Source organism: Lissotriton helveticus, chromosome 10, assembly GCF_964261635.1.
Source record: "Lissotriton helveticus chromosome 10, aLisHel1.1, whole genome shotgun sequence".
NCBI lineage: Eukaryota > Metazoa > Chordata > Amphibia > Caudata > Salamandridae > Lissotriton > Lissotriton helveticus.
In genome coordinates, this window is record NC_136071.1 from 972155669 (window position 1) to 972168867 (window position 13199).

A 13199-nucleotide genomic window follows, 5' to 3' on the forward strand; every position below is an offset into this window, starting at 1 on the left:
GGTGTAAATGTGCAAAACAAAAGGCTTTGTTCACATCCCACAGAAAGGTGTATGTGACCTCTGGTGACCTGCACAAGGTAATTGAGCTACACCTGAAGAGTGCTTGCCCATTCGACAGTGGCCAACCAAAATGAATGGTGTGCAAATACCGATAGACATCCACCAGCATCAGATAAAAAGAGAGGAACGGAAGTTGACTGCCTTACTATAGAGCTTGATATCTTCCATATAGAAGTACATGCATTATATAAAAAAAACTTAAATAATGTATCTTTTCACCATTTACTAACTAGCTATTAGAGCAGATATATGCAACAGTTTGCACATTATAATCACACTGCCTCTTTCATTATTGAAATGTGTCTGCAGAATTGCACAATCCCGATGGCCCTGGTTATAGCTTCAAGGATCCTCCTTTGTAGCACAGTTTGTCTATGCGTTTAAGCATGCATTGTGTTGCAGGTTTGTTACAGGTTGTTTACTCTGTTGAACATTTCTTTGTCTGACAGAGTTTGCTGAGAGCAGTCCATCGTGAGGGCATAGAAGTACTGTCTCTGTCTGAGCTCCCTAATGCTGACAAGGATCCACAGTCCGTCGTGCAAGGGACCGAAGCATGGGCTGAAGAAAGACGGGGATTTCTCAATGCAATTACGTCTTTGAAAAATCTAATTGCACAAATGCAAGTCCATCGGGAGGCACAGGTAATTGTATAATTATCAATATGTATTTTGACAGGGCAAATGTGTGTTCAACATTAATAAATAAGTGATGTGAATTGCTAAAGTCTTTACCTAATGGGACTGTTAACCTCTTCTTGAACATGCTTAATCGAAGTATGGACCGATGCGAAGGTTATAGATTATAGTGATATTAAGTGGAATTTTAGCATTACAATGGGAGATTTCACAGTAATCTCAGATCATGGGTGGGTAAGTGCAAGTATAGATCAAATGGTAGAAGGAGGTGACCAGAGATAAAGCTGAAACGTTGTGAATCTTTGGAATATAGTTGACGAAGTGATTGATTGACAAAATAATTAAATCAGAAAGTGAAACAGAAAGAGGGAGAGACAGTGAAGTAAAAGTGTATGGAGTGGCAGGAGTTAGAAAGGTAGTATGATTGTAAGAGGGATTTCTCAATGCAATTATACAAAGAGGGAAGTAATAAGGAATGGACACCAAAAGCAGTTGAAGATGCGGTGTAGAGTAAGACCTTATCAAACTGAGGAGTGATGAATGTGCAAAATATTTCTTGGGAAAGCAGATATTATTAGGAAGTAATTTTGTTTCTGGTGGTACTGATGAAAGGTGCAAGATTTTAAGGTTGAAATTAATAGCTGAATAATCTGATTTTAGTCATTAAAATGGATATATAGTCTATTGGCAATAGTTCACAACATCAGTTTTGCTGAATTAATCTTTGAATACCTTTTTAGTCGAAGTATATGTACTCGTTAGGGAATAGAGAACCACAATTAGACCAGCAATCTAAGGAATGGGTTTGACACTTGTTTTGTAAATTTTTTTCATAAGTATTATTGATAATCAGTTCTAACTTTCACCAAAAATGTATAGAAAGGCTTTGAAGTATGGTCTGAGGGTAAGGGGTAGACTTGCCTAAGAATGAGAGTCGTTATGTTTTTTTGTATTATTTAGAAAACTGAATTGAACTGGTAGTGACTGTTGTAGGGCCACGCTGTAATGGCAAGTCTAAACAAGCATTAGGGTCACAGAGGTGAGGCGCCTCTCCTGCTTTGACCACATCAAATTTTAGGTTTGTCCTAGAAACAAGTTTAGCTGTCTCGCCAGCCTCATGTTTTTTTTGTTGTTATTTTAAAATGGTAATACAAATACATAAAGGAGTTGTCAATCCACCCTCTTCATCAATTGGCCAGTTAGCAAGTCAAATTTACATTTTGCTTCTTCCCACTACAGCATGTAGCATGTGTCAGTCCACTTCAGCTATTAACTCTCTTCGCTGTGATTGATGGCATTTTTGCTTGTACACTTGCACATTTGTCTAAAAAATAGTCTACTTCAACGTAATCGGCAGTGGTTCAATCTCTGCTTTCGTTTCAGCTTTCATTCCATATATGTTTCTTAATTTGTGCAGTGGTTTAAATCTTACAATGTTTTTTTCAGACATATGCAAGCAAAATTCAGACAGTGTTTTTTTAAACTTTTTTTTAACTTTAATCACTGACTGCAATATTTATGCAAAAAACTATCTCGCAAAGGCAAGGTCTATTGTCATCAGTAGTGTTTGTTATATTTTGCATTTACTTTTTTCCGCACAGTGTTGGTGTGTATTATATTCAGTTTACTGTCATTGCTGTCTTGACTTGCCACCAGTTAGGCCTGTTAACTGTCCACTAAGTAAATTTAGCCGATTGGTAGACATGTAATTGTGAGATTCATTAGCTTCTCAAACACTGAGGTCGACGCGTTCCTGTCTCCAAATGACTAATGAAAGTATGTCTGCTTAGGACTTCAGGTACCATAACTCTATGCGGCCATGAGTGCCAATACGTGCCGAGGAGAGGTGGAGGAGCCAGACCCCTTATGTAGTGCTTCAGTTCTTACTGCTGTGCGTAACAATATTGTAGCTGCTATGGACTCCAGGTCCAAAACTCTACGTGCCTGTGAGCGCCGGCGTGTGCCAAGTGAAAGGGAGAAAGAGCCAGACCCATAATGTGCATTTGTGGCGCTTGTGCTTCCCGCTGTGCAGAACAACATTGTGAATGATAGAGACTCTAGGTCCTAGAACTCCACGTGCCAGTGGGTGCCAGTACATGGAGGGGGCAGGAGCCAGACCCCTTATTGCACTATTCAGCGCTTCTGCTCTTCCCTCTGCTCGGGACAACCTTGCACTCATGTTATTGCTCAGGTTCTCATCTCCGTCCCACACTCGAGTACTCTGCCCTCGGCTGCGGTACCGGTGGGTGAAAGAATGGAGATGTGTGGGCGGTTCAGATGCCCCTAGTGACTTTACCCCCCTCTTCAGGGCGATCCCCTGACCCCCCTCTACGTTTGTTTACGTGGGGTGCCATTGTTTTTATTTCACTGATGGGTTTTAGTGTTGGGGGAAGGACAGTAATGCCCGACAAGTTGGGGATGCCGGTGTGGGTGGGGAAACGGGTTACTGCTCGAACTGTTTTACTGCATGCCCAAGTTTTGACTGTAATTGTATCGCACTCCAAGTCTAGCTCAGAGGACCTATTTTTCTTTTCCACTGACCATTCTACGAATCCTTGCCTAAAATCACATGGCAGGCACAAGGATGGGCGCCCCAGGTGAGACTGGGACACAACAGATCATTAAGCTGACCTCTTGGAATGTTCGAGGCTTAAATAACCCCAGAAAGCGCAGACAGGTATTGGGTTACCTCGACAGACATAGGATAGCCATTGCCCTCCTACAGGAGACGCACCTGGCGCCCGGCGGCACTGTACAATTTGCATCCAGGTGGGCCTTGAGTCGCACATTCTCTTCCTACTCCAGCTATTACCATTCTTATTAAACGTAGGGTGGCATTCACGCCCAAAAGCATAGACAACGACACTGAAGGCAGATTCTGTCAGGTGTGGGGACGCCTGCATGCACGCGATGTTCTATTTGCCAACTACTATGGCCCCAATATCGACGATCCTAAAACCTTGCTCATACTATGGGGGAAAATTCAGACACTGGGTATTACATATGTCATCTGGGGAGGGGACTTTAACACTGCGCTGAGGCCCCAAATGCATAGATCCCGACCGCTACCCTCTCACTACACTAACACGCAGAGAAAGCTCTGTGATATAGTGGATGATAATAGCCTAACAGACTCTTGGAGGTATGCTAATCCTGCTCTCCAAGAAGGCACTCACTACTCTGCCATACACTGTACCTGGGCGCGCCTTGACTACGTCTTCATATCTGCGGGTGTTTCTTCCTGGCTACTACATGCAACACTCTTGGCTCGCACATCATTCCCCATCACTCTGATCACTCCCCGGTCCTCTTAGATCTTAGAATCCCCCTTGACTGCTCACCTTATTTGAGTTGGCTTAATCCGGCACACCTCAGAGAACCTGTTTTCAAAGCGGAAATGGAACTAGACATTTGGGACTTTTTTGATCGCAACATGTCATCTGTCGATAGTGTCACTACCGTATGGGAGGCCTTTAAGGTCACAGTCAGGGGCTGGTGCTTAGCTAAAGGTGGGGGCATCCTGAAATCTCTGCGCACTGACCTGCAGAATTTGGAAACCGAACTACGTGAGCTCGAAAGGTCCGTGGCTCAACGCCCTGACGACTTTACCACTCAGGTGCGCGAAAAGCTCACCGAATACACACAGGTGGCGGACAGGGAATGTGAATTTCTGGGACGACCACATAAGGCCCGTATTTATGGTGAGGGGGACAGGCCCGGGAGAGCTTTGGCTAATTCGATTAAACCCCCTCGTTTCGCTAACTATGTCACTGAACTACACAACACTAATGGTAACATACATAGGAACCTCCCTAACCAGCTTCGTACATTTCAGGAACACTATCGTGCACTCTACTCCTCACACAGGACGGAGCCTCTTGACCTCCCGGCCTATTTTGACAACGTGGCACTGGCTTGATTGGGCGACACACAGCAGAAATTTCTTCCTTTAGAATTAGAGCTGGATGAAATTACTGAGGCTATTAAGGGGATGCGCTCAGACTAGGCCCCTGGATCCGACGGCCTGCCTATCGATTTTTACTAACTTTTTGCTCCCATTTTAGCCCCATTCTAAAACAAGTCTTTTATGCGGCGCTTGACGAGGGTAGTCTCCCTCGAACCATGCGAGAAGCGCTCATAACTTCACTGTTCAAGCCTGGTAAGCCCCCTACTCTCTGTGACTCCTACCGCCCCCTATCGCTCTTAAATGGCGACACCAAGATTTTGGCCAAGGTCCTGGCTACACGCCTCAACCTCCTTATGGAACGCCTAGTCCTGCCGGACCAGGCTGGCTTTGTCCCAAACCGTGCTACTTCACATAATCTTCGCACCCTACATGCGGTTCTCCAGGACATTGACCCAAAAAGTGAGGCCGTGGCGGTATTCCTGGACGCCACCAAGGCTTTTGATTCGCTTGAGTGGGACTACCTGCTGGGCACGCTACAATATATAGGAGTGCCGTTTAGCTTCATTGACTGGGTGAAGCTGCTTTACCATCAGCCAACGGCCACTGTGCTGCTCAACGGTGCCAGATCCACCCCTTTGACTGTCCAAAGAGGTACCCGTCAGGGGTGCCCCTTATCCCCTCTCCTTTTTGCGATCGCTATTGAACCCTTAGCCGCAAAACTCCATCAAAAACATAATCACCGTGGCCTCATCTACCCTGCCCGCCAACTACTTGTCTCGCTCTACGCGGATGACATGACTCTTTACATTAAGAAGCCCCAAGATAATTTAAATCCAGTGCTGCGCGAAATTACAAAATTTGGGGGCATAGCTGGCGTACAAATCAACTGGGCGAAATCTGCTATCTTCCCGTTAACTGACAATACCCAATCATACCAACTAGACTACCCTCTCGTGTGGGAGCTGGATGAACTAAAATATCTGGGAGTTCGCATCACCAGACAGAAAGAAACCATGATGCGAGCCAACTATAGCACTCTGATTGATAAAATAACGGATAGTGTCACCAAATTGATACACCTCCCACTTTCAATGGCCGGCCGGATCGCCCTTATTAAGATGGTACTATTGCCGAAGCTTGTATATCTCTTTGTCAATATTCCCTATAATCCAGGGAAATTTTTTTTTCGCTCCCTGAAGTCCCAACTAACAAGACTAATCTGGGGTGGGAAGCAAGCACGTATCAGCCTTGATACATTTATGCTCCCGTTCCATCTGAGTGGGTTCGAAGTTCCCAACTTCAAGAGATATTACGACTGCGCCCAAGCACACTTTGCTGTCCATTGGTTTCATCCACCGCTATTCATGGCACACCTGGCTGTTGAGGACGGTCACATGGCTCCCACAGTCAAAACCGGACATATTCAAACTCAGGTGAGGCCCAGGTGCCGCGACTCTTCCACTGTGGATTGCACTGTGGCGGCAAGGAGCCGGATGGCACAAGCCCTGGACAGCCCCTTTTTTACTCGCCCTTCCTGCCATTGGCTGATGATCCTCGGCTACAAGTTACTTGTGAGGCAATATGTCGCAGGCTGCTCACAGAGCTAGGTCATCGCCAATGGGGGGATCTTTATGTACAGGGGACCTTCCGGACTACTGAGCAATTCTTTGGAGAGAGGACGCCCTCCGCTATGGATACCTTTTTATTTGCTCGGCTACGGCAGAACGTCCGAGCTATCACCCCCTCATTCCCTGATGAGCCTGAAACATTTGCGCCACTACACGCCCTAGTACAAGCAGATGCCCCACATCATGTTATATCCATGCTTTACAAACATGTACAAGGTGCACCACTTTCCACCACACTGCGAGCCCGCTTGGAATGGGATGGGGACCTTGCAACACCACTGACAGATGAGCAATGGAAACTTAGCTGCACACAAACAAACGCAATCACAGGGAATAATAGGTTAAGGCTTTTGCACTACAATTTCTTCACCGGATATATCACACCCCTGCTAGGCTGCACAAACTTCACCTACGTGAGACTGATTGCTGCCTCCGCTGCGGAGCAGCCGGGGCTGACTTCATGCACCTAGCTTGGTCCTGCTCTCAGGTTGCCGCATACTGGACACAGGTTTTTGAGGGAATCTCTGATATGCTGGGCGTTGCAATCACCCCCTGCCCACTGAAGGCACTGCTAGGACTGACGCAGCCCGTGGTAACTGGGCACAGGAAGCTCCTGGCGATTAGTCTCTTACTCGCCAAACGATTAGTTGCATGTCGCTGTGGACGGGGGCGTGCCCCCAAATTTAAATGCTGGGTCCGGACTATGTCCACATGGCAGGAACACCTACACGCTTACGCAGAACTGCTGCCTCCGAGATCACAACCGAAAGACATATGGGCTCCCTTCATCTGCTACCTCCTTCCGCGTCAGGCTGCAGAGGATGACGAGCAGGAGGGGATAAATACTGTTGATGCCGGTACAATACTGTCTAATGTTTAATCCAGCACTTGCAACTACCTACACGCTTATTGCTCCTCTATAGTCCACGCACTTTATTATCATCCCTGGGGTACCGCTGAGTGATCATCTGTATTATGCTAAAAGCTTACACATCATGCTGACATGTGTTAGGTCATGCTTTAATGTCAGTATGGCCGGTATGGCCCACTGAAGGTCCTAAATGTAATTCACACCTCATAACGTTGACTCTGACTTGGAATATGCTGTACACTCTGGATATGCTTTTCATATTGATTATTTGTTGTGTAATGTTGGGTGGGTGGACTAAGGGTAAATGATATAATCGTTTGTAAGACGTTATTGCTTCATGTATACGCTTAGCGCAGTAAGATGCTTATATTATGTAAATAACACATCACATAATTGCCCGACATGATTGCATTGATGTACCGTGCTTTATATATACCATAAAGGTTTTGGGGGGGAAAAAAACAAAAAACATTGTGGCTACCAGGGACTCCAGGTCCCAGAGCTCTATGTACCTGTGAAACTCTAGGTGCCTGTGAGCGCCAACGCATTCCGAATGGAGGGGGAAGAGCCAGACTCCTTATTGTGCTATGCAGTGCCTCTGCTCTTCCCGCTGCACGGGACAACATCGTGGCTGCAAGGGACTGCAGGTCCCAGAACTCTACACGCCCCTGAGCACCATCTGGGCTAAGTGGAGGGGGGCCGTGAGCGCCAACAGGTGCAGAAGTGAGGGGGAAGAGCCAGACCCCTTGTAGCACTATATAGTGATCCCGCTGTTCCCACTACGTGGGACAACATAGTGGCTGCTAGGGACTCTTAAGTCCCAGAACTCTACGCGCCTGTGAGCACCAACGCATGCCGAGTGGAGGGGGAAGGAGCCAGACCCTTATTGCGCTAATTAGCACTTCGCTCTTTCCTCTACGTGGGATAACATTATGGCAGCTAGAGACTCCAGCTCCCAGAACTCTACGCGCCAGTGAGTGCCACCGCATCGAAGGAGGAGGAGCAAGACCCCTTATTACGCTATATAGCACCTCCGCTCTTCCTGCTGCGAGAGGCGCACCCGGACCACACCTGTACCAAGGGCGGGCCCATCCACGCCTGGAGGAGGCTGGACTGGGCAACCCCCCTTGGACCAAGACTCTCAAGATCCCGAGGTTACTGTTGTTTTGTTGCTTTGATATTGTTTTACTGTCAGGATGGTGAAATGCAAACCCTCTATACATGCCAAGCCTGGTCCTAACTCTTCTTCCCTGGATGGATACATCAACATGCAGTGGGCACCTTAAGCAAGGAAATAGAACATGCTGAGTGCCGCCTATCTGCTACGATGGTCACAGGTCCTAGGACAGCTTCAGCTTTAGAGACAGATTCTCAGTGACTGCCCAGGGGCAATTACCTGTGCCATCACCTCCTCAGACAGTTTCCCTTGCCGACCCTGGACAGAATACTGGAGTGGCCTCAACTTTTCTCCATAATACCAGCTCTCCAGTCAAATGTAAAAGATGCCAGGAGGTAAGCAAATTACATCCCTCCTCAGACTCTATCCATTGTTCTTTATCTCGGCCCTGCGAGTTCTACAGCTCCCACTGTGGTGGCATGTGAGGGGGGTGGTTGAAAGTTTGTTGGTTATTGAAGAACTTTTATGCAGCATCAAGGTAAGATTCTCTACCGTACCTGATAGTTCAGGCGCCCAATCTACAGACTTGTTGCCCCCCGGAATTTCTCACATGCGCCTCAATTTGCCTCCAAAAGATTACAACCCCCTCCTAATTACCCTAATGAGTCATTTGGCTTGCCCTCTTCTTGTCCTGCACCATCATGTTTCGCAACATAGCCAATCTCAAGTTGTTCCTGAGCTAAGCAGCATTGGAGGGCTCTTTTCCTACTGGAGGATTCAAGTTTGGGTAGGTCCTCCAGTCTTGCGTTGGGCATGCAACCCATCCAGCCTCATATGATCAGTACTAAATATCCGACTCGGACTAACAGTAGCTATCTGCCACCAGAATCCTCCTTGGGGTATTCACTCCAGCACATAAGTAACATGAGGGTACAAAATAGCAAGGGGGGATGGGGTGCTCCTACGAAGTCACTCTGAATGTACCTGCTGCCTGTTGCCTTTATGTTTGATTCTGATAAATGTTCCTCCCCTGTCCCAGGACACTACTGAGCCACCAGTCCAGTTCAGGAATAAAGCCCTTCAATGGTTTAGACTAAGTTTATTTTTCTAGTTACCAAAGCCAATAAAATGTTGTTGACACAAAGGTTTGGGTGGATTGGCCCATCCCCAAAACAAAACCCTCCAAGGTGTGCTTCCTCGGTTTTTGGTGAGATATTGCTTAGGTCTACCTTACAAATTCTGGTAATATTAGGCTTCTCCCCCTGAGCTTTATCCCACCTTGTATCAAGCATTTCATGTACTTGAATGTCCATCTGTTGATCAGCTTATTTCCTTTAATTGCCCTTGTTATGTTACCCTTTCAAATATGTTTGAACCCCTGAATGACCTGCAGGCAGTTGACTGACACCCAGAGCGTAGGAGCACGCTTCAATCAATTTGTTTTGAGGGCCCTATTGATCATACTCCTCATCCCTCCTGGCTTAATTGTGAGCCTGAGCCTACAGCCGAACTAACTCCCTTCCTCTGTTCCTCTTAACCCTTTCCTGTCAGTCAGGGTGGCCCAGTCAACGCCACTTAGCCTCTCTGTTTTAGTCTTAACATCAACATATAATGGGTATATTGGGGTTTGCCACTTCACTTCTTGGAATATCTCTGAGCTTCAAAATAAATTAACAGCCCCAGATTGGCATTACACCCCTTCTACCTCGCATTTAATTTGCTTCCAGGAAACCTGGCACGTGAAATCGACTCATGTTGAAGGTTTCTTTTCCTTTTTACTGCTGCTAGGCTGTCACCGTTAGGTCGTGCCAAAGGTGGCTTGCAGATCTTAATTTCAAATTTGTTACCAGTTATTTATAGAAGGAAGGTCTGCCAGTGCTTCCCCGTATTATCAGTTCATTTTCTTGTCTATTAAGGGCAGATCTAGTGATAGGCAATTTTTATAATAATGTGTTTGATGGATCTAGTGAAGGTCAGTTTTTATAATAATGTGTTTGATTCCACCCACAGGGACGTTGTTTTCGCCCTTGATGTAGACTTAGACGGGATTTTGCGTTTAGTTCATTATAATTGTCCCATCTTAATGGCTGGTGATTTTAAGATCAATAAACAAGGAGAGAGATAGGGAGAGTAGACTGACACTCTTATTCCCCGGTTATGATCAATAAACAAATAAAGAGTGTCTTATGGTTACACTTAAACCACATTCGGGAGCAGAAAGAGGGGAGAAAAACGGCCTCACTTAGGACGTTAAAGGAAAGCCCTCACTCACCACCTGTTGATGACATGCTTCATCATCGGGCTCCACCAAGGAGACGGAGTGTCTCCTTGGTGTGCTACAACGCCAGATCTACTGCGGAGCAGGTTAGTGAGATTTAGGACGTGTTGGTGCAAACTAAGCTAGTGAGTAGTGAAGGTATTAAAAATTGTCCGTAGTGTATCAAAAGGAAATTTTATTCTATGATCACTAAAGACATTATATTAAAATCTATGTGTATGGAAGCAGTCCACATTTAGTTGAGTGGTAGATTCCTAGATATCAGTCGACATGTTTCTTGCCGTGAAACAGTGTAATTTTACCAGGCAATTCTTCAGGACTAGAAAGGTGTATTAAACCCTGGCGGTATGAGCACGCTAAGGCCCACCCTTACCTAGGGACGTGAGAGTGAAAATAAGAAAAACAGTGAAAAAGTGCAAAAAATTAGGAAGAAAGGATTGTCTTCCTAATCACTCCTGGCTTAGGAGGCTTCAACTTTACGGTTTCTGCACCTGTAAATAAAAAAGGACATGGACAAACATGTAGAACACAACATACATTTAGTATTTGTTCTAATGGTATCCGTGATTATCTAGTGCTCCAAAAGTGGTTCAGAGACAATAGTGGCGAGTTATAACCGTACAGTTATCACCACCATTAGCCCCTGGGTTTTAGCTACTATCCAGAAGGAAGTGCTACGTGCTATTCGTGATCCGAGCTAGGTTTGTAAGTTACGTAAAAACTGATGTTTTACTTCCGATTGGCGATCAAATTAATAGTGCAGGTCGATCGCGTGAATAAAATGAATTAAAATGTCTCACTTAGTTGGTGTTAAGGAAGAACACCATGAGTCACAGGAGGGGGGTGGGAACGTAATTGGCACACCCTGCGTGTTTGTCAAAAAGGGGAGAGACATATACAATGAGTCGATAGCTTTAGAATCGGTACTTAGCTTAGCGGTCAGCCGATCGTGGAATCACTGGAAGGGGCCCAAACTCAAATCTACCACGTTTGATCAGACATCATGGGACCCCCCAATATTCTGGAAGCAGTAAAGGGCTTTCGGAGGCATAGGAACAACACAAGCTCTCGAGCAGAGTTAATGACATAGAAGTGACCATAGCTGAGCTGCAGCTCTGCCTGGAGGCTCTCACCTACCCAGGTCAAAGATTTGACTAATGCATTTGGTCCCTAAAGTTCAGGGCCATAGACGCAGAGTGGAGGTAAAGGAGGAAACCTTTTTAGATAATTGTCTTACCTGAAAAGGTGAAAGGTCCCTCTGTGGACCTCTTCTTGGAAGATTGGCTTTTGAATCAAGTGACGGAGGGACAGTTGTCCAAGTCTTTCGCCATTGAACACCCACATCATGTCCTCTTGAGACCTCCTCTGCCTGGTGTGCCACAGAGATCTATGGTGGCAACACATCTCAGTTACCGAGACTGCGATGCTCTTCTTCAGCTTGCACAGAATAATGGTGATTCAAGATACACAACAACACAATTTTATTTTTTCCCGAACAGCTACCGTCCAACAGCAATGTGATTGCAATTTGATACCTTATCTAAGGCCATTTGCAGTGTTAAAACCAATAAACAGGAAACAACAACTCGTGCCCCTCGACCTGTTATGTAGACCTGCAGACCTACCCAAAAAGTCAAACCTTTGCTTTCTGCCTGGGACAGTGCTTTGATTTGGGTTTATCCTAGACTCCCTTGTGTTATATACTGGGTGGACATTGATAAGGAGGGCTGATATGTGGTAATTAGTGGTGATATAGATGTCAGGCCTTGACACGTGCCTTTTATTTATGCCCCCACATACTCCGAGTTGGGAGTTTCTTAGTTACACCGCAGAACAACATCCCCTCTGTTTGAGTTGGGGACTATTATTTAGTTTCCTCATCGGACCTGGATAGATCTTGTTCCCCCCCCCCTTGTTCCTGGGGCACAGGAATATGGGTGGCAGCCTGGTTTATTTCTTGGGTTTGTCAGTGGGGGCTCTTTGTCATATGGCACAAACACCCCCCACAAGATAGGGAATATGCACAATATTGTCCCATTCATAGCACCCACAACTGGATAGATGCCTTGATTCCATTGGCTTCATGAGAGTGACCCACTACATTGAGCACCGGTGTCGGTCTGTAGCCAATCATACAGATCATACTGCTAAATGTGAAATGGACTAGTTCTTGGCCCGATATACACCTATGGCTCCTACAACCAAAGGATTTATTAGATGCATCTTATGATGAGCAAGTTAAAATCCTGTTCATTAATTACTTTGCTAAAAATCATAGGTCCACATGGTCTGTTGGGATTGAATGGGAGGCTTTAAAGGTGTGTGCAGGCGGGACATATGACTACCTTTCATGGAGTATGGCCAGTATTAGCTAGAGATGATGTGAGGCTTGAAACAGAACTTCTCCAGTTAGAAATAACTAAATTGGCTAGCTCTTCACAGCAATTATTTTTGGGGGAGTTTTACATAGCGCAAACTTGACTTGAGAAATCGGGTATCAGAGCGCTTTACATGAACACCAGTTTCGTTACAGAAGAACACATTCATTTTTGATGGGCATGGGGAGATTAAGTGATTTGCCCAGAATCACAGGATGTTTCAGCGTCGTTGCCGAGTCTCGAACCCGGTTCCCCAGATTCGAGGTCCGACCGCTCTAGCCGCAAGTCTACATCCTCTCCCACATAATAATTAGCTATACTTCAC

At 45.8% G+C, this 13199-nt stretch overlaps 1 protein-coding gene across 2 annotated transcripts in view; it reads left to right on the forward strand.

Moving 5' to 3' along the window:
• Positions 1–13199, forward strand: part of AKAP9 (A-kinase anchoring protein 9) — a 647464-nt gene that overhangs the window by 481651 nt on the left and 152614 nt on the right. For both annotated transcript variants that reach the window (XM_078663639.1, XM_078663638.1), the window contains one exon: positions 510–701. In XM_078663639.1, the coding sequence (XP_078519765.1) occupies positions 510–701 (192 nt within the window). The remainder of the gene's footprint in view (positions 1–509; positions 702–13199) is intronic.